This window comes from Maylandia zebra, linkage group LG15 (assembly GCF_041146795.1).
Source record: "Maylandia zebra isolate NMK-2024a linkage group LG15, Mzebra_GT3a, whole genome shotgun sequence".
Taxonomy (NCBI): domain Eukaryota; kingdom Metazoa; phylum Chordata; class Actinopteri; order Cichliformes; family Cichlidae; genus Maylandia; species Maylandia zebra.
Window position 1 is genome coordinate 5805663 of NC_135181.1, and position 21581 is coordinate 5827243.

The 21581-nt window shown below is 39.4% G+C and overlaps 1 protein-coding gene across 1 annotated transcript; it reads right to left on the bottom strand.

Annotated features, from left to right (window-relative positions):
• Nucleotides 1–3150: 3150 nt before the first annotated feature.
• On the bottom strand, nucleotides 3151–7877 carry slc25a47a (solute carrier family 25 member 47a). Its single transcript, XM_004542083.3, has 6 exons — nucleotides 7722–7877; nucleotides 7139–7182; nucleotides 6986–7057; nucleotides 5042–5221; nucleotides 4672–4936; nucleotides 3151–4388 (listed from the first exon to the last, which is right to left on the bottom strand). The coding sequence occupies exons 1-6, from the start codon at nucleotides 7756–7758 to the stop codon at nucleotides 4075–4077; spliced, it is 912 nt and encodes a 303-aa protein (XP_004542140.1). The 5' UTR covers nucleotides 7759–7877; the 3' UTR covers nucleotides 3151–4074.
• Between the last annotated feature and the right edge of the window lie 13704 nt (nucleotides 7878–21581).

Sequence of the window (21581 nt, forward strand, 5' to 3'; positions counted from 1 at the left end):
ACGTCACTAACAGGGGAGCGCAGAGCTCCCAAAATAGCCCAAACAGCAATTGGTTAAAGGGGGCCCAAGTGGTAGTTACCAAGGACCATTTCTGACAACAAAATGAAGCTTTCAAGACATTTTGCGAACACGCATCATTTAATGAATCACCCACACAACTGGCTGATTAATCATTGTACTTTGGACAGCCCTTTGGAAGTTCCTAAGATTTTGCTTCGAAACAATTGTTCTGAATTCACTTTATTCTATTAAAGTAAACTTGCTGCTTAATAATTTGGTTCTAGTAATAAAAAGAAACCAGGCTCCTATGATCCTTGAATATTCAGCATAGAAACATAACATGTGCTCTGATATAGTTAAAATACATGAAATTCTCCTTTGCCATGAGTCATGTGTTAGAACTAAACTCACCGATTAGCTTAGTAAAGTGGCAGCAGGACAATATTCTCTTTGCATGCTCTGCTTTGTGCATAAGAAGTTATGCTATCTTCTGTGCCATCCAAAAATGGAAAATCCAGGTTAGAAACATCTTCTTTTAATCACTGACAAATACGATAATCGAGTCATGTCAGCATATTCTAAGCCTGCGTCCTTCAATGTTGTTGAAAGATAGCAACACAAAAAGAAGAAGAAAAAGGTGTCACTCAGTATTCAGCCTAGCTTTACTGAAGGAGATCTTTAAATCATTGCATAATTGTGTGTTGTTGTTGCATGAGGGGAAAATGCCTGGTTTAATTAAAAGCAGCTAACAAAGACAACATGACTGGTTTTCTTGTTTCACAGTACGAAAGGCAGTTCCTAGAATTTTAGCATTGTGGAAACGCCTGGTTTATGAATCCCCACTCTGGCTTGGAACTGAGATGAAGGCTTATGACTGAGAAAACCTTCTTTTATGTTTGGCCAAACTCTTCACCCTTGCCGATCAAAGGCATTGAACTACACATAACTTTGCATAATTGCTATGTTAGGTCATTTTTAACGGAAACTGCGAACTTTTCTGGTTATCAATCATGTTTAAGACTGGTTTTTGCAGGCAGTGTAATGACTTGTCTGTAAATACATGCATGCAGTTTCACAACAGGAAAGCATGTATGTGTTTTATTTGTTCATGTTTGCAGGATGTAAACCAAAGGTCTGCCCAAGTGAAAACAAAACTCCTGGGGTCTCACCCAGCGTGATCTCACTTTATTCACTGAATAAATCTGTCATTTGTACTGCGATTAAATAATTACAGTTGAGTTCTAACAGGCCTTTATTGCACCCATTGTGGATACGCATGAGCCACAAACATTTACACATGTAAAACAGATGAAACTGTCACTTTAACACATACTTCATGTGGAATAATTAGCAGTTCACACAACAAGCACCCTGAGAGAGAAGGAGAGTGAGAGAATGATTAGTGGGGTTATTGCAGAAATAGTGTCTGTGGGCTGCTCGGCGTGGTCATTCATTCAGCTCTTAAAATGCTTCCAGGATTCCACTTGATATTACTTGCGGGATAACGGCCTGTATTTGTATAGCGCTTTTCAAGTCCCTAAGGACCCCAAAGCGCTTTACACAACCAGTCATCCACACACTGGTGATGGCAAGCTACATGTAGCCACAGCCACCCTGAGGCACACTGACAGAGGCAACCCCTAACTCAGTTTTGAAGGGAATAGAAGAGGTGCCAGCTTCAAAAGAAGCTTTTGAAATGGATGTAACTCTGTGACATGGGGTTCTTGGTAGGAAGGTTTGATTCTCGCCTGCTTTTAATTTTTCCTTTTCTCTGACTAAAACTCAAGAACATCTACAGACCTTAATTTATTGGTTGCAGTGCAGCTGCTGTACCAATTTGTGAGGGAATTGAACTAGAGGATCATTAGGGGGTCCTATGGGACTCCCATAGGGCTTAAATCTTGGAGTCTCCACCATTTGACCTTAGAACTGATAAAGCTGCTCAGATGAGAGGTGAAGCATCTTCAATCAACTTAAAGAAGTCCAGACACTTTTCTGTCCAAGCTCTTTGTACATTTCCATAATGACTAAAACTAGCACCATTGAAGAAACAATGGGCTCGGCGTTCAGTTCCTTGATCATTAATATGCAAATTCTCATGACCATTGATCAACAACCACTGATCAACCACTGATTCGGATAATAGGGTCAGAATGTGCATGAACAACACGAAACATGACTCCATCCTGCCTTGTATAAACAGGCCAGACTGGTTGTAGCTTGGGGGATATTTTTATGCCACACTTTGTGGTCAATAATAGCAAGTAAGCATTGTTTAAATGCCAGAGCCTACAATTTGAAAATAGAATAGAGAATATGTGTCAATTTGGTCCAATCTGAGTAAAGTATGTCCAAGCCTGTCCAATTATTTTGGTAGTATAGGTCTCTAGATAATCATTTGGGAGATGCTAAATGTGTCCAATTCAAGAACAGCTCATACTGAAAAACTTGAACTCTGTCAAGTAACTGGGGACATTTAAAAAGCCGTGTTAGTGTGCCTTGCATGCAAAGTTCATTCTTTTGTCCATTCAAGCATGAATTTCGTTTCAATTTAATAATGCCAATGTATAATTATTGTAATAAATATCAACCTTCCTCTAATAATTCCTCGAATAAAATTAAAGGCTAATTTACAGCTCATGTTTTTTAGGTACATGAGGCGAGACACAGTTTGGACAGCATGTCTCCAAAAGTTGATTCTGTTCATCTGGATGTAGCGTTTTCAGTGGGAGAAACATGAACCATTTATCCACAATCTAATTCAATCAAATTTTTAATACTTATGGTAACTTTACTAATTTGGATAGTTATGTGAATTTGTTTCCTGTTATAACTGACAGTATTTATAGTACATATCTTTAAATATTTATGCATGATTTCTTTGGTTTCATGACATCTAGTCTTGTTAGAGTGTAGTAGTTGGAAAATATCCACTTGTAGAGACTTATCTTTACTTATAGGTGAGAATATATGTCTGTGTTTTTGTTTCCCCCCCAAAAAATAATATATAACTAAATAATTCAGCAACATTTTGAACAGGTAAATAAACCAGAGCGACAGAGCAATAATTGCTTTCGCTTACTTTTAACACTTAATTATGAAATTAATTACTAGCATTAATGAGGAGACTGTCACAACACTTAAAACAAATTTTCTGCAAACTTCCTTTATTATGGAAAGCACATTGAACATTCTCATAATACCTGTACAAACACATTGCTGGAGATACATAATTTGCAACATTCCTAGTGTTTGAAGATCCCTGATTTTTCTGTGCACCCACAAGACCTCAAAATAAAACCATAGCCAGCAGGAGTTAAATTGTGCTGTATTTTCAGAAATGAGAAAGAAATGGGAAAGCAAGAAAAACAGAAATGTATGAGTTAATGTAGATAGGCTCCAATATTATATTATAGATACAGATAACTTGTTTTAAAGATTTAAATAGGACTCATAAAGTCCTATTTGGTGATATGCAGAATGTAATCCTGAGTCTATTTTTAAAGACATTCAATTAATAAATAATTCAGTTCAAAAATGCCTAACAATACACTGATTTATGTTCAGCATATTTAAGTCACATTCTCCACATGTAACATTTTTGGAAACAGCAAAAAAATAAATAAATAAAAATGCACTAACTAAAAACATATACATGGCATGGTTGTGGACAGGTAACATGATTGCTGTAAACTGTGCATACTGCGGCTCATTTTAAGCTGAAGACTTAAACGGTCTTGAATAAAGTCAAATATACGGTCACTGACAAAAGTCCTTTAATGACTCTGCAGACTGTTTTCTTACTTTTAGGCAGAGCAGAAAAACAAAGGCCAAAATGTGACAAGTTGGTCAGGGAGGCCATCTAGTGGTCACATGGATCATGCCAAAAACTCTTGGTAGCTTGACACTTAAACTTTACACTAAAAATGTATTGTATCACTTACTAATGTATGCATTATATGTAACAGTGCCAATGAAATGATCTTTCTTTTAAAATATTGCAATGCAAAAATGCTTAAGGAAGCAGTAGAATGCTATTACATATCAAGCACTCAGCCTTGAGGTTGGCAAATATTACTCTAACCCTAACTGAGGCGGGTCAACGCCTTCACCTCCAGCTTGGAAAAAACCAGTCAGAACCTCATATGTAAAAAACACCACCATGTTTACAGGGAATGCACGCAGCAAATTGATGCCTAGGCTCCTGAAGAAAACCCCAGTTCCCTCCACTCTTGCAGTCTCAGCTATGCAGTGGAAAAAGCCCTTATATTTCTTTATCTCCCTTGCTCCATCCATCTGAAGGCGCGCTTTGATGACGTCCATGGGTGTTCCTATAGTCCAACCGGCCATTCCTGCTATTCCTCCAGCCAGCATCACAACATACCAATCTAGAGGAAACATTACACAACTTTTATCATCGGGTAAATGCTAGTTAGGTTCCTCATATGAGCAGGTTAACATTTTCTACAGGGATTTGAATTAGTTTCAGGTGTGGAGCCACATTTAAAGCAGGTATTTTATAGAATTATATATAGCAAATTATAGAAATCGTTCTTGTACAATTCACCACACAACTGCTGGTTGTGTTGATACAGCTGACACAGATGAGTATTGAAGAAGATTTGCACATACTTAAAACAATAGCAGGCTTTCGCCCCCTGCTTCACTTACCTAACTTTTTCTTATTGCCACCTGCAAACCATTCACAGACAGTTGCATATGTCAAAAAGTAAGTGGCATATGATGGCCCATCTCTTAACATGATAGGAAGAGCTCCTCTGTAGAGCCCCATGAGTCCCTCCTGTTTGACGATGGTTAGCAGGCAGTGAACTGGACCGTGGTACTTTAGCGTGGGCGTCTTGGTTAATGCTCGCCTGGACTCTGTCTGACACTGCAGACGTACTTTCACGATGTCACCTGGAGACATCACTGATACCTGTTGGTCGGCATATCACAAGAGCTTCAGCAAAAAAAATGTTGCATGTTAGCATTGATGTAAACAATCTGTACAACTGCAAAACGTTATTGAAATCTCCATTACCTGAGCTACACCGCTGGCCATTCCAGACAGGAAGACTTCCAGTTTGGTGTTTGGACCACAACAAGCTCCTCGTGCCTGGCTCAGACACTGCAAGCAGTTCCGGTATGTGCCAAACACCACCGAGGACGTCATAGAGACTGTGGCAATGGGTAAGGACATGCCTTTGAAGAAGCCATGCACCTGATGAGATTAGAGAATAAAAAGAGAAACCACTGATCACGTAACTCCAAACGCTCAAACGCTAACACAGAAAACTAATGCTGAATTACACACAGCAACACATTTTCAAAACATTTATCACTCTATAGCATCGCCTCTTCTTTCCCACAGGGTTACGTCACCTCTTCTGAATTCAAAATGGCTTAATAATAATATAGCTGTATGTGGTGAGTATATTTAAGCTACATTCTCCAGATGCAACGTTTTTGGAAACAGAAAATGGAAATGACTAAGCAGTTGTAGTTTTGAAAGCTAAACGTACATTTTCAATCTTGAACGATCTAAGATTACAGCTGGTAAACAATTAACATCAAGAGGCAATTCAATTTAAAATCATCAATTAACCTAACCCCACTAACTAAGTTTGCACTGTTGGAGGAAGATTACCTGGAGAGAACCCACACGAACAGAGGAGAACATGCAAACTCCACACACAAAAGCCCTGGCTAGATGGTGGAGTCTAATATACTCACCACATACAGCTATATTATTATTAAGCCATTTTGAATTGAGAAGAGGTGACGTAACCCCGTGGGAAAGAAGAGGCGATGCTACAGAGTAATAAACGTTTTGAAAATGGGTCGCCTACTGACCCAACAGATCCACAGAGGATGCCATCGCCCACGTCCTGCACACCACACTCAGCCACGTGGACAAGAAACAGGGTAACTATGTGAGAATGCTGTTTGTTGATTACAGTTCAGCGTTTAACATAATAGTGCCCTGCAGACTGTTCACAAAGCTCAGGGATCTGGGACTCAACAGCCGTCTGTGTGCATGGGTGTTGGACTTCCTCACTGGCAGAACTCAGGTGGAGAGGGTGCAGACCTTCAAGTATCTTGGTGTCCACATCTCCTCAGACCTGACATGGGCTGCCCACATTCAGGTCCAGACCAAAAAGGCTAGGCAGCGCCTGTATCACCTACGACAACTGAGGAAGTTCAGGGTCTCTCTAAAGATCCTCAGGATTTTCTATACAGGCGCTGTGGAGAGCATCCTCACACAGAACATGACATCGTGGTTTGGGAACAGCTGTGTGAAGGACCAAAAAGCTCTCCAGAGAGTGATCCGTACAGCAGAACGCTGCTGCAGGATTGCTCTCCCCCCGCTTTCAGGACACCTACACCAGGAGATGCCGGACTAGAGCAGCGCAGATACTGAAGGACCCGTCCCATCCTGGCAACAAACTGTTCCAACTTCTGCAATCTGGTAGAAGGTTCCGCATCATCTGGGCAAGGACAGAGAGACTCAAGAGGAGCCTCTATCCCATATATATATATATATATATATATATATATATATATATATATATATATATATTTCTTCCTCTACCCCCCCCCCAGGTTACATTTCACTGTGTGTTATACTTGTATAACTATGCATGTGACAAATAAAGAACCTTGAACCTTGGAGTCAAACTCAGGACCTTCTTGGTGTGAGGCAACAGTGCTAACCACTGCGCTCCCAAGCTGCCCGTATTTGATACATTTTATATGTTGTTTAAATGATCTGAAAACTATAGTGTTCCATTTTCACCAACACTGGAGCTGTAGCTGTGCACACTTAATGTAACAAACTGATCTGTCACATGTGCTGCTTTTCCACAATTCTATTAGCTGAGCTGGTCCGCCTGAATCCCTGGATTTTGTCACATTAGCTTGAATTAGATCACACACCCACACCTTTACTGGGCATTTATGGTTAGGCTATAGAAGTTCCACTTACCCCTTCTTTTGAAAATGTCTCCACTACACACTGATATACACCTGTGAACTGCTTCTGTGTTTGTATTCGAACCTAGAGAGATTGAGAATATCTCGTAAAAAAAGCAAAAACAAATTATGTATGTTGTATTGCTTTGAGACATATTTGCCGTACCTTCACAGTGTCCAGAGGGTAGCCCACTGCAACTCCACATGCCCCTATTTGTTTACAAGAAAATAGTGCAAGTACATAGCACACACATAGATGTTTGAGGTTATAAGTTTTAACTGCTACACTTAAAAATGGGGGACGGTGACAGCAAGGTCAGAAATGAGAAGTTACTGATGTTTTGTGTAATTTAAAAAAGTAACCTTGACAGGCTTTTCAGGGTAAACATTTTCTGTCATAGGTGGCAATCAAACTGCTAGACATGGAAAGTTTAAAGTTGTTGTGGATAATGATGATAATGATAATGCCAGGTTATATCTTTTTTTTTTTTAAATTGTCTAGTTAACATATTAAGATCGTAACATTTACCAGGACAGAAGACGGTTTAGCTAGTGAGGACAGGACTCATTTATTTTAACAATTTACGGCAAAACATAGCGATCAAAGCATCATATGCGTTAGCATTAATCTAATATGCTGTTATTATAGAGGGTGTCCAAATTCATATCATGCTAGCTCATTAGCAAATTCCTCAGCTAACGTTAGCTTACATTCATTTATAAAATGATAGATTAATGTAAACCGGCACCTGCAAATGATCCAGACACGAAATCAGCCAAATGCATCCTGTCATTTGGTGACTGACCGACAAATATATGCCATATGCGAGCCCATTCTTCCTCTTGAATGCGCTACATAACCTTGACTGTCGCTCTGTTACGTCAATTTGTGTAACAGTGAAACGTCACCGCCGATGCCGACGAGGGAAAACGTTTTTTCCGACTTTACCTGAACCTAGCCAAAATGACCAAACTCAGCTTAGCGACACTGTTCGATAAATTTATAAATGCCAAAAAGAGTCATGTGAACTTAATAAACCCAGTTCGCTTTTATGTAGGACACTGTCCATGTATTATATATAAAATTGTGTGCGTGTGTGTCTGTGTGTGTGTGTATGTGTGTGTGTGTGTGTGTGTGTACAGCTAGTTCAATAACTATTTAACTCCACACATGCAAGCAAATCAAAGCATAGACGTTCACGTTTTATGTAATAAGGAGAAATGATACAGGGAAAAAGTATTAAACGTATGAAGAAAGGGGGGTGCAAAAAGGCATGGAAAGTCTTGCCACTAGCTGAAATCTATCAGTAATTATGAAGCAACCCTGCCAGTTAGTGCAAATTGGTTCATGCCCAACTGATGGCTATTAAAAAGGCCTCTCATTACCAAGGTGTCACACAAGAAACATTTTGTGATGGGTAAAATGAATGAGCCCTCTCAAGACCTTTGCAACTTTATTGTTGCAAAATATACTGATGGCACTGGATATAGAAGAATTTCTAAACTACTGAAGGTTTACATGAGCACTGTTGAGTTCTAATAATGGTCATAATCTGGAATCTGTGATGTACATATTGAAGTAATGAACCGGTATTGAACCACTTCATCAGCTGTATTGAAAATAGGTTCATTCATGCAACAAGAGGAAAAAACACACTGGACAAAGCCTACAGCAACATCCAAAAAAGTTATAGAGCAACCACATCGAGGTTTGTCAGACCACGTGTCCATGCTGCTGATCCCTGCATACACTCCCGTCAGGAGGAGAGCCCCCCTTAACCACAAAGACTTTGTAAACCTGTCCAGAAAGTTCATCACATTAGCTGCAGGACTGTTGTCTGTTGAACACCAGGACCTCAAGGAGCATACTACATCAGTGCTCTGCTACATAATCTTCAGTGTTGACAGTGTCACTATGGACTAACGTCTCTGGTTGTATTCCCACCAGAAACCTTGGATAACTAAAGAGGTTTAGGTCCTGCTGAAGCAACATGAAGCTGCTTTCAGATCTGGTGACGGTACAGTGCAGTCAGATCTGATCTGAAAAGAGGTATCAGAGATGCCAAGGCAGCACACAAGAGGAATATGGAAGACCACTTAAGCATCAACAATTCATGACAGGTATGGTAGGGAGTTCAGCACCTAACCAACTACAAGCCTGGCAAACTACACTGAAGTTGGCCAGCAACCAACTGTTTGAACTATTACCGTCAGGCCGACGGTACAGGTCACATAAAACCAGGACAAACAGATTCAGGGATAGCTTCTTTCCCAGAGCTATCACCGTAGTAAATAAGCACAAAAACAATTGAACCTATTCCATACCGTCACTGTCATTATATTATGCTGCTATTCATACTGTCATTATATTAATGCTGCTATCCTGTATATATTGTACATACTATTGTTTGAGTACTTACAATTTTTTTTTTGTACTTTTTATATTTTACATTTATATTTATTATTGAAACTTGCACCAAGGGAGTGGCACTCCAATTCCGTTGTACTCTGTACAATGACAATAAAGGCTATTCTATTCTATTCTATTCTATTCTATTCTATTCTATTCTATTCTATTCTCCACACCACCATCTCCCACATGGAACAACAGGGACGCTACGCCAGGCTGCTCTTTGCTGACTTTAGCTTTGCTTTTAATATGATACTCTTGGATAGACTGCTAGTAAAACTTCGGACTCTGACTTCCTTCTACCACCTGCCGCAAGATCACAGATTTCCTCTCAGTACAGAGAATTAGAGTGGGTCCTCAGCCCTCAGTCTTAACACCAGCTCTCCACAAGGCTATGTACCAGGTCCCCTACTGTACAATCTGTACACACATGACTGCATCAGTACCAACCCAGACAATGGCAGCATGCAGAGTTGAGGTTCAGAGGCTGTCGGATTGGTGTGCAGACAACAACTTGGACCTCAATACCACCAAGACAAAAAAAAACTGAGTCGACTTCAGATGGAGGACGATCGTGCTGCAGCCCATCAGCATCAACACAGAGTGCGCGGAAAGGGTTTCCAGCCTTAAATTCCTGGGTGTGCACATAGACACAGACCTCCAATGGATCTCAAACACTTCAGCGGTTTTAAAGAAGGCCAAACAGCATCTACATTTTCTGAGAATCCTCAGAATAATGTACCTGAAGATGGAGCTGCTGATCATCTTCTACCGTTGCTTCATTGAAAGTGTGCTGACATGCTGCATCTCTGTACGGTTCTCAGCTGCGACATGGCACACAAAAAGGCACTTCAAAGGGTCACTCCCTGAAGGACCTGTGCAATGAAGAGTTATCTTATCTTATCATTGAAAGCTTTGTTTCAATGACATCTAGTGGCCAAACACAAGACATCAAAATGGTGTCTCAATAATCATGCGCTGAGTGTAAATAGGGTTTGTATGAATTATATAAATACATTCTTGGAAAGGTGCACTGACTGGTAATTCAGACTGTTGATTCTGTAAACTTATGTAATGCAGTAAAGAAAGGGGGTGTTTGTGTAACTAGGGCAGGGTGTGATTATCATTAGCAGCTGCAATGTTTTCAGCAGTGTCATCTTGTGGGAGGGGCAACACTACTGAAACTACTGTAGCCACGTTTGCATTGTCAAGCACATAATTGCAAATAACTCCAAGATATGTGTCCATAGTCAGGCTACTCCTTCTAAGTTTTCCAGCTTAGTCTTGGCCTTGTTCTCCTCCTCATATTTTTTCCCCCAGCATGTTCTTTAGTGCATGTCTAGAAGTGTACGTGGGGTTGTCGAGGAGTCAAGGACAACATGTGGAGAGCTACAGAAAGACCTCAAATCAGCAGGTACAATTACTTCAAATTATTTAAGTGCCACGCTCACAATGCAAGACTCCATTGCTAAAGAAAAACCATGCTGAATAATGTTTAAAGTGTGCTGAAGAAAGGGAACTGCATGTCATACCAAAAGCACCATACCAGCAGTGAAGTCTAGAGGCAGAAATATCATGGTGTGTGGCTGTGTTTCAATATGCAGCACTGGCATGTGTCATATCACTGAAGGAAGGATGAATGGAAAAATGTGCCGAGACATTCTTGATAAAAATCTGCTGCCGTCTACAAGGAGGATAAGGATGAAATGAGGGTGCACGTTTCAGCAAAAAATGATCCCAAACACACAACCAAGGAAACTCTCAGTTGGTTTGGGAGAAAGAAATTAAAGCTGCCATAATGGCCCAACCAATCACCTGAATCCAACTAAAAATCTATGGAAAGAACTAAAGCTCAGAGTTTATGAAAGGGGCACAAATAACCTTCAAGATCTGAAGACTGTGTGGAAGAATGGGCCAAAATCACACTGGAGCATATGACTAGTTCCTCCATAAGGAGGCATAAGGAGGTGTCTTTAAGCTGTCATCACCAACAAAGGCTTTGTGACAAAGTATTAAATTAATTATTTTAAGCGTGTTCAATACCTTTTCCCTGTGACTCATTATTAGACATAATCAATTTATGGACATCTGTTGTTTGATTTATTTGTATGTGTGGATCATATGGATTTTTATCAGCATCTGGTGAAAATTTCATGTCAATAGCACTTTGGAAAATTGTTGATATGTTCAATACTTATTTTACCTATACCCCACCTCTTGAGAATATGTTGCTTTGACTGCTTGAAACGAATAAACAGAAAGCACTTCTTTTCTTTTATTACATCTTTTGTTTATTTTTTTTTATTTTATAGTAAACATGACACCAAACTTACAACAAAACAAATGGCAGGAACAAGGCACAGACTGAAACAAACAAAACAACATACATAATTACATATTATGTAATTAGAGTATGTGTACAATACCTTGCATATCCAAGTACATGCTGTGTACTTTGTGTATGTGTGAATGTAGGCAGATCCATCTAGAGATATAAATAGATAGATATACAGACAAATAGATAAATAAAAATGATGATAATAAGAATAGAGAATGTACATCAATCAGATTATTTTGCATTTTAATCCTACTGGATTTGTGTGCCTTTGCAGCCTAATGAATGTTTTTGCAGGTTTTTTCCTTTTAGTTTTGCTTTCATTTTTATTTTCACCATGTGTGCATCCCTGGGTGGGGACACGGATGTTTCTTTAAATAATTACGGATGTCATAAAACAAATGTTTATTTAAGGAGAAGACTATCCAGGTGTTTTTTTTTGTCACCGTTTATCATTTGCAAAGTCACATTTAAAACACTCCCATATCTGTGTTACCAATCTACCATAATGGTAAGAACAGATTCATCTGAGCAGGTCCAACTAGACTGTTCAGCAGACTGCCAACGCACCATCTGTTCTGAACCATGAATTCTGATCGAATGTTAGTCATCTGATATGTGGGCCAGAAATGGGAAAGGAGCAAAAGTGGAGGTCAACGAGAAAACCACAAAAGAAGTACAGCATTAAGAGTACCCATGGCTGCAGTAGAAAAATTTCTTTGTTTTTAACATTCGGTTTCACTTCAGCTCTTCAACTTCCTTCTTCTGCACGGCCCACAAAACAGCACAGACAAGAATGTTCCACAGACTAGGAGCGCCATATACTTTGTACACTGCCTCCATCAACAACAGTTCTTATCTGGCAGATGGCTCCTTCCTGGACTACCAGCAGACTGCAACGCTTTTGCTTGTTCTGTACTTGGTCCATTATCCAGCCATGCAAAAAACACAGAAGTTATAACATACAAACAGCTGATTACCAAGTCCCCACTGTGGGTTTTTAAAATGAAAACAACAACACAGTTAAAGGTTAGAAACAATTCCAGCTGGTTATTTTAGGTGAATTTAACTGACACTTCCATATTTCTTTCTTTTTTCTAAAAGTAGACATTACAAAGGGTCTTACATTTAAAAACAAACATCAGCTTTCATTTATTGTAAAAACTGGCTTACAGGAGGTTTAGCAATTTTAAGCTACAGCAAAACCTTTCAGTTTTCAGCATGACAGTGAGTGGAGATAACACCGTGGGAACAATAACTGCAGTTCAACTAATCTGTGATTCTATTCTGATAGTTATTTTCAGTTGGTAATTTCAAATAGATTTGTATTAGAGATAAATCATGTCATTGGCAGATTTTACTTTGAGGTTCTTTCTGACTGGACTGAGTGGATTTCTCTTCAGTAGACAGATAGTTCAGATGTTAACAATTAGTATCTGTCACAATACTGGGTCTATGACCCAGTGTTTTGTGTTTGTTGTTTAATTTATATTATTTGATTTGGTGTTATTTGTGGGCACCCCATCCGTCCTGGACACCCTCATGTTTCATGTCTAGTCACCCCGGTCTCTATGTTTGTGCATCTCCTGTGCCTCCCCAGTCATATCTCCAGGTCTCAGTGTCAAGTCTTTGCCTTTGTGAATGTCTCTTGTTACCTGTTTTACTTTGACAGTTTTACATCCTATGTTAGTGTTTGCAGTTTTGCTTCCTCCCGGACTTGTTGTGTGTGATTATCCCCAGCTCTCCTCCTGTATCTCATTCCCTCTTTATCTCTCTGTGTATTTAAGCCCATTGTCTTCTTCTGTTTGTTCCTGGATTTTCTGTATTTCACCCACTGCATTTCCCATGGTCCAGTTTTCACATCTCAGGTTTTTTAGTTTCTTTATACTTGTTTGGAGTTTCCTCCCTGTTTAGGTTTTGTCAGTCTTCCTGAGATTTTTTTGTGTTTTTTTGTTTTGCCTCAGTAAAAGGCACGTTTTCAGTTTCAGTCCATTGCTCGTGTCTGCATTTGGGTCCACACTCTCTCTCCCCTCCACACGTCTGCCACAGCAGACTTGACAGAATTAATTGGTGACCGTGAAATGATTGGAGTTTTTCTGACTGAATAGAACTGAAACCCTTCAACACAGGGTACATGTCTTTATAAGTTCATTTACATTTCAACTTCATTTTAAATTTCAAGGACTCCTTCCTTTTACCTCAAAAACAGAGAAGCTGTCAAACAGCTAACTGATCATCTGCAGAGGAAGAGTTTCACTCAGAATTCATAATTCATCACAGTTTCGAAACCGCATTAGTGAATGATCTTTGTATGGTCTCTGACTCATGTCTTATTTTTGGCTAAGATGTGTCCTTCAATGTGCATATTAACCTAATATGTAGGACTGATTTCTTGCTATTGCACTGTATCTCTAAAAGTAGAACAATTGTGTCTCAGAGTGATGCTGAAAATAGTTCATGCATTTGTTAGATTTGTATTGTTGATTGTCATTTATGCTTAGAAATATTTACTTATATATGCTTAGAGTTTTGTAATTAGTTGTAGATTGGTAGAGGTTTTGATCCTTGATAGTCTGCAAACTTTGTGTGTATTAGACAGCACTTTGGGAGCATGAGAGGTCATACCGTGTCTTATTATTTTATGGTAGGATTAACGTAGTTGCGTCTGTTCTAGTCTAAGTGCTCTTTGTTTAGATGAACTGCAGGACTTCCTCACCGTGTTATCTAGGATGAACCATCTAGGGTGAGGGGGAGGCTACCCTCTTCCTGACCAAGGATGTTTGACCCTTTGATCAGCAGTCCCCACACACACACACACACACACACACACACACACACACACACACACACACACACACACACACACACGGTACTCTTTGTTTGTATGTAGACGTCGTATGTTAATGAACCTATGCATATTCATGTAACCTCAATAAAAGGACAGTGTATGGGAGAACGGACGAGAGCTACTGGGGTCAAGCGAAGGAACGGTGCCTGTCCGGTTCTCTCCCGTGCACGAGTACCATGAAGAAGTTTGCCTACTTGTGTCTTGCTTGCAGTGTAATTATATTGTCTTAACGTTCCAGCGAATAGGTTTATGCTACAAACCTATCAGCATTCGTTACTTGTAGGATGGACTATTGTTTTAATATTCATTGCTGGAGTTCATTTTACCTATACTGGCTTCTCTTCATTGGCTCCCTTTAAAATTCAGAATAAAATTTAAAATCCTCACTTACAAGGTCTTGAATAATCAGGCTCCGTCTTGTATTAAAGACCTCATAGCACCATATCACCCAAACAGAGCACTTCGCTCTCAGACTGAAGGCATATCTTGTGGTTTCTAGGATATGTAAAACTAGAATGGAAGGCAGAGCCTCCAGCTTTTAGGCCCCTCTTTTGTGACTGCGGCTCCCAGTTTGGATTTGTGATAGAGACACCCCCTCTACTCTCTAAAATTAGGCTCAAAACTTTCCTTTTTGATAAGTCATATAGTTAGGGCTGGATCCAGTGATCCTGAATCCTACTTTAATTAGCATTTTCAATCTTTGCTTTTATACACCACTTTACATTTAATTGTTAGGTATTATTGATCTTTGGCTCTCTTGCACAGTGTGCATTTTGCCCCATCTTACTCCCCTCCCGGCAGATGCCCGCCCCTCCTTGAGCCTGGTTCTACTGGAGTTTTCTTCCTGTTTAAAGGGAGTTTTTCCTTCCCACTGTTGCCAAGTGCTTGCTCATAGAGGGCTGTTTGATTGTTGGGAATTTTGTTGTATTATTGCAGGGTCTTTAGCTTACCTTAAATAAAATTGATTTCAATTGAACTGAATAATCTGTGTAGTTGTCATCATATACCACAGGAAGAAGTTTTCAAAATGAATTTTCAAATTCAGTCTTACCAGCTGAAACTGATTTTAAGTTCTAAACTCTCTTTCTATGTCACTCTCTTCCTGAAATGGATGGAATCTTGGCTGTGATTGATTCTTGCTTGTTAGATTAAAGTCAATAAAGTCAAAGTGACGTGTAGACTTAAGTGATGCTTGATTCTTTTTCACACACTAACATAGGGATGGGTATCGAAAACCGGTTCTTGTTGAGAACCGGTTCCCACTGTTTCAATTCCCTGGAATCGTTTGCCATTTTTGCAAACGATTCCCTTATCGAATTCAGTCGCCACGAATGACGTCACCACGTTGCGGAGCGTCATTTACCTGGCAGGAAACACGGTGCCTAAGCGGCTCAAACGCTCAAAAGTTTGGTTATACTTTACGAGAACGGATGACAACAGGGCAACTTGCAATACTTGCAAAGTAGATATTTCATTTCAGGGAGGAAACACTACGAATATGCAAAAGCCATTTGTTCGCAAAACACGTGATAACCTTAAATGAATGTCGTGTTTTTAATTCCGCTCCGGACTCGTGAATCTCAACCAGCAGCAGCGGTAACGTTTGCACGTCCTCTCCCGTTAATGCAGCAGGTAAATAATCAACTAACAGTGTATATTATGTTAGCACGATCTGCCTTATTACAAAACCTGCCATTACTGTGCATTTAGGTGACCATGATGAGACAGACAGAGTCTGGCTCAGATGCTGGCAGTTCTCGCTGCAGTCTTTTTTCCTGGGGACCCTGTGACACCCCGTTAAAGAGCCGTAGGCTGTGGATCTCTTAAGATCTCACTGTTGGGTTTGTAAGGCCATGTTACTCCTAAATTTCTATCTTATTCAAAGAGAAGATAAAAAACAAAGTTCTGAGCTAATCGACCTTAGTGTTCTCCTTTTTTAAAAAGAATCGATAAAGAATCGAATCGTTAAACAGAATCGAAAATGGAATTGGAATCGTGAAAATCTTATCAATACCCATCCCTACACTAACACCAGGCAGTGTTAGGAGAATCAGAGTGGGTCATTGTCCAAAGGTGCACTTTCTCACGTGTAACATACAGCAAGAGACATTGGCCCCATTGGGTAACACACACGTCTGAAAATGGCTTTGGTTTTATGGGCCATTTTAACCACACTTCCCATCAGAATGGTGCTATGTTTTTACTTTCACTGTAATTACTTCACAGATTTTCCCTAAATCATCATATTTTCTTCTTTAGGATTCAGGATACTGTTGGAAATATATATAAAATGGTCATAAGATTTGTTATGCAAATGCATGTTATCAGTCTCACTGTGGTACTGCAGGCTGCTTTATCATAGGGAATGGTATGTAGAAAATAATTAACTGCCTTGAAAGATAAAGCAACTTATGGCTCTTGCCATCACTTTATAAGATGTAATGTAGGTGTTTTTTTCTGACGTCATAAAACAAATGTTTATTTAAGGAGAAGACTATCCAGGTGGTTTTTTTTTGTCACCGTTTATCATTTGCAAAGTCACATTTAAAACACTCCCATATCTGTGTTACCAATCTACCATAATGGTAAGAACAGATTCATCTGAGCAGGTCCAACTAGACTGTTCAGCAGACTGCCAACGCACCATCTGTTCTGAACCATGAATTCTGATCGAATGTTAGTCATCTGATATGTGGGCCAGAAATGGGAAAGGAGCAAAAGTGGAGGTCAACGAGAAAACCACAAAAGAAGTACAGCATTAAGAGTACCCATGGCTGCAGTAGAAAAATTTCTTTGTTTTTAACATTCGGTTTCACTTCAGCTCTTCAACTTCCTTCTTCTGCACGGCCCACAAAACAGCACAGACAAGAATGTTCCACAGACTAGGAGCGCCATATACTTTGTACACTGCCTCCATCAACAACAGTTCTTATCTGGCAGATGGCTCCTTCCTGGACTACCAGCAGACTGCAACGCTTTTGCTTGTTCTGTACTTGGTCCATTATCCAGCCATGCAAAAAACACAGAAGTTATAACATACAAACAGCTGATTACCAAGTCCCCACTGTGGGTTTTTAAAATGAAAACAACAACACAGTTAAAGGTTAGAAACAATTCCAGCTGGTTATTTTAGGTGAATTTAACTGACACTTCCATATTTCTTTCTTTTTTCTAAAAGTAGACATTACAAAGGGTCTTACATTTAAAAACAAACATCAGCTTTCATTTATTGTAAAAACTGGCTTACAGGAGGTTTAGCAATTTTAAGCTACAGCAAAACCTTTCAGTTTTCAGCATGACAGTGAGTGGAGATAACACCGTGGGAACAATAACTGCAGTTCAACTCATCTGTGATTCTATTCTGATAGTTATTTTCAGTTGGTAATTTCAAATAGATTTGTATTAGAGATAAATCATGTCATTGGCAGATTTTACTTTGAGGTTCTTTCTGACTGGACTGAGTGGATTTCTCTTCAGTAGACAGATAGTTCAGATGTTAACAATTAGTATCTGTCACAATACTGGGTCTATGACCCAGTGTTTTGTGTTTGTTGTTTAATTTATATTATTTGATTTGGTGTTATTTGTGGGCACCCCATCCGTCCTGGACACCCTCATGTTTCATGTCTAGTCACCCCGGTCTCTATGTTTGTGCATCTCCTGTGCCTCCCCAGTCATATCTCCAGGTCTCAGTGTCAAGTCTTTGCCTTTGTGAATGTCTCTTGTTACCTGTTTTACTTTGACAGTTTTACGTCCTATGTTAGTGTTTGCAGTTTTGCTTCCTCCCGGACTTGTTGTGTGTGATTATCCCCAGCTCTCCTCCTGTATCTCATTCCCTCTTTATCTCTCTGTGTATTTAAGCCCATTGTCTTCTTCTGTTTGTTCCTGGATTTTCTGTATTTCACCCACTGCATTTCCCATGGTCCAGTTTTCACATCTCAGGTTTTTTAGTTTCTTTATACTTGTTTGGAGTTTCCTCCCTGTTTAGGTTTTGTCAGTCTTCCTGAGATTTTTTTGTGTTTTTTTGTTTTGCCTCAGTAAAAGGCACGTTTTCAGTTTCAGTCCATTGCTCGTGTCTGCATTTGGGTCCACACTCTCTCTCCCCTCCACACGTCTGCCACAGCAGACTTGACAGAATTAATTGGTGACCGTGAAATGATTGGAGTTTTTCTGACTGAATAGAACTGAAACCCTTCAACACAGGGTACATGTCTTTATAAGTTCATTTACATTTCAACTTCATTTTAAATTTCAAGGACTCCTTCCTTTTACCTCAAAAACAGAGAAGCTGTCAAACAGCTAACTGATCATCTGCAGAGGAAGAGTTTCACTCAGAATTCATAATTCATCACAGTTTCGAAACCGCATTAGTGAATGATCTTTGTATGGTCTCTGACTCATGTCTTATTTTTGGCTAAGATGTGTCCTTCAATGTGCATATTAACCTAATATGTAGGACTGATTTCTTGCTATTGCACTGTATCTCTAAAAGTAGAACAATTGTGTCTCAGAGTGATGCTGAAAATAGTTCATGCATTCGTTACTTGTAGGATGGACTATTGTTTTAATATTCATTGCTGGAGTTCATTTTACCTATACTGGCTTCTCTTCATTGGCTCCCTTTAAAATTCAGAATAAAATTTAAAATCCTCACTTACAAGGTCTTGAATAATCAGGCTCCGTCTTGTATTAAAGACCTCATAGCACCATATCACCCAAACAGAGCACTTCGCTCTCAGACTGAAGGCATATCTTGTGGTTTCTAGGATATGTAAAACTAGAATGGAAGGCAGAGCCTCCAGCTTTTAGGCCCCTCTTTTGTGACTGCGGCTCCCAGTTTGGATTTGTGATAGAGACACCCCCTCTACTCTCTAAAATTAGGCTCAAAACTTTCCTTTTTGATAAGTCATATAGTTAGGGCTGGATCCAGTGATCCTGAATCCTACTTTAATTAGCATTTTCAATCTTTGCTTTTATACACCACTTTACATTTAATTGTTAGGTATTATTGATCTTTGGCTCTCTTGCACAGTGTGCATTTTGCCCCATCTTACTCCCCTCCCGGCAGATGCCCGCCCCTCCTTGAGCCTGGTTCTACTGGAGTTTTCTTCCTGTTTAAAGGGAGTTTTTCCTTCCCACTGTTGCCAAGTGCTTGCTCATAGAGGGCTGTTTGATTGTTGGGAATTTTGTTGTATTATTGCAGGGTCTTTAGCTTACCTTAAATAAAATTGATTTCAATTGAACTGAATAATCTGTGTAGTTGTCATCATATACCACAGGAAGAAGTTTTCAAAATGAACTTTCAAATTCAGTCTTACCAGCTGAAACTGATTTTAAGTTCTAAACTCTCTTTCTATGTCACTCTCTTCCTGAAATGGATGGAATCTTGGCTGTGATTGATTCTTGCGATTAGGGTTGGTTAGTCAGAGAAATAAGAGAGTGTTTTAAGTATGACTTTGTCTGAGATAAACAATGACAAAAACACACGGAGGAGCAGTCCTGCTCGGTTTTATGAGATCCAAAACTCTTTAAAAAAGAGTGGGGCGCTATACTGTGAAGCTCGCTCAACATACACAGGTAAATATCTTCAGATTGGTAAAGCTGTTGTTGGGTTAGTTCTTAGTTGTACAGTGCACATGTGACAACAATTAAAAGCTACACTTTAGCTATTAGTGACTCATGGTAGAAGTTGCCATTCATTTTATCTGAATCCTCGAATCTCACCCTTCCTAATGATGTCCCTCCATCCATTTCTTTACCACGTTAACTTCATCTTCCCTCCTCTGAGTGTAAGACCTGGTTACTAGTTGTTGCTGATACTGTTGTCACGGTGCAGCAGCTATAACAGCATCTAACATGATGGTTAATTTGTCACATTGTGCCGCATCTATTTTTAGTTTCGTTTTATTGTTTTCTCTCAGCGTTTTACCCCACCTCAGTGGCGGATCTACAACATTTTACAAGGGGGAGCAAGGTCTTTTTTAAAACAGCCCTCACCACTCCACAGTCTTTCCCCCAGCCCACTGACAGCAGGCATCATAATGCCCCCGCTTCGGCACCTTTCGCCACTCCGGCAGAACACACAAAACGACACAGCTTTGCGATCTCCCCAGCATGCAGAGTCTGATGTCGAGGCCTTCTTGGTATGCTTTTCAAATTGTTTTAAAGCTCAATCACAATGTCATTGTACTCTTATCTTCAAAACACCAATTTATACTCCTGAATGTCATCTTGTTGTGATTTTCTTTCACAAAGTCCCAAAATATGTATGACTGTAACTCTAATAATAAAAAGCCAAAACAATCTTACTTTTAAATGTGGTATACTTGCTTTGAAAACATATGTGCATAAACAATAGAATAGAGAATCTGCTAATAGTCAAAATAGCTGAAACAACTTAATTTAAAATATATATTTTTGCATTTCTTTGTGTCTGACGGTGTTGACAAAAACCTTGCACTTCTCCAGCAAAAACATAAATTATTAAAAAATTTTTACACCTGGGAGATTGTACCAAAACATGGTGAGACAGCCAAAACTTTGTGTAACAATTATATGTAAATATGTTTTTGAAAAATCAAAAAATATATTTTAGAAAATTGAAACCTGTTTTGTCCCTAATCTCAGGAATCACTGCAGTATAGTATGTGAAACTCCGCATGGAGCCAACAAAATATCCACATAAATACTTTATAACTATTTAAATCTTCTAAGAAAACAAGATCTTCTAGAAATATAATTGGGCAATCCAGTGTCAACAAGGAATGGGCTAAAAACGCCCCTGGGCTGCACATTAGAGCTTTGAAGCTTTTTTTTTTACTGGATTTATTTTAACATTGAAGCTTACTGTCCCAGAGTCTGATAAGGAAGACGCGGAAATCCCTTCTGTTTGTCGCAGAACAACGTGAAATCAATGTGATTGAATAATCATATTAATACGGGCACATTCCCGTGACAACAGTTTTAATAAGGTACAGCTTCACAAATTGCACATGTAAAAGTATTCGCAGAGCAAA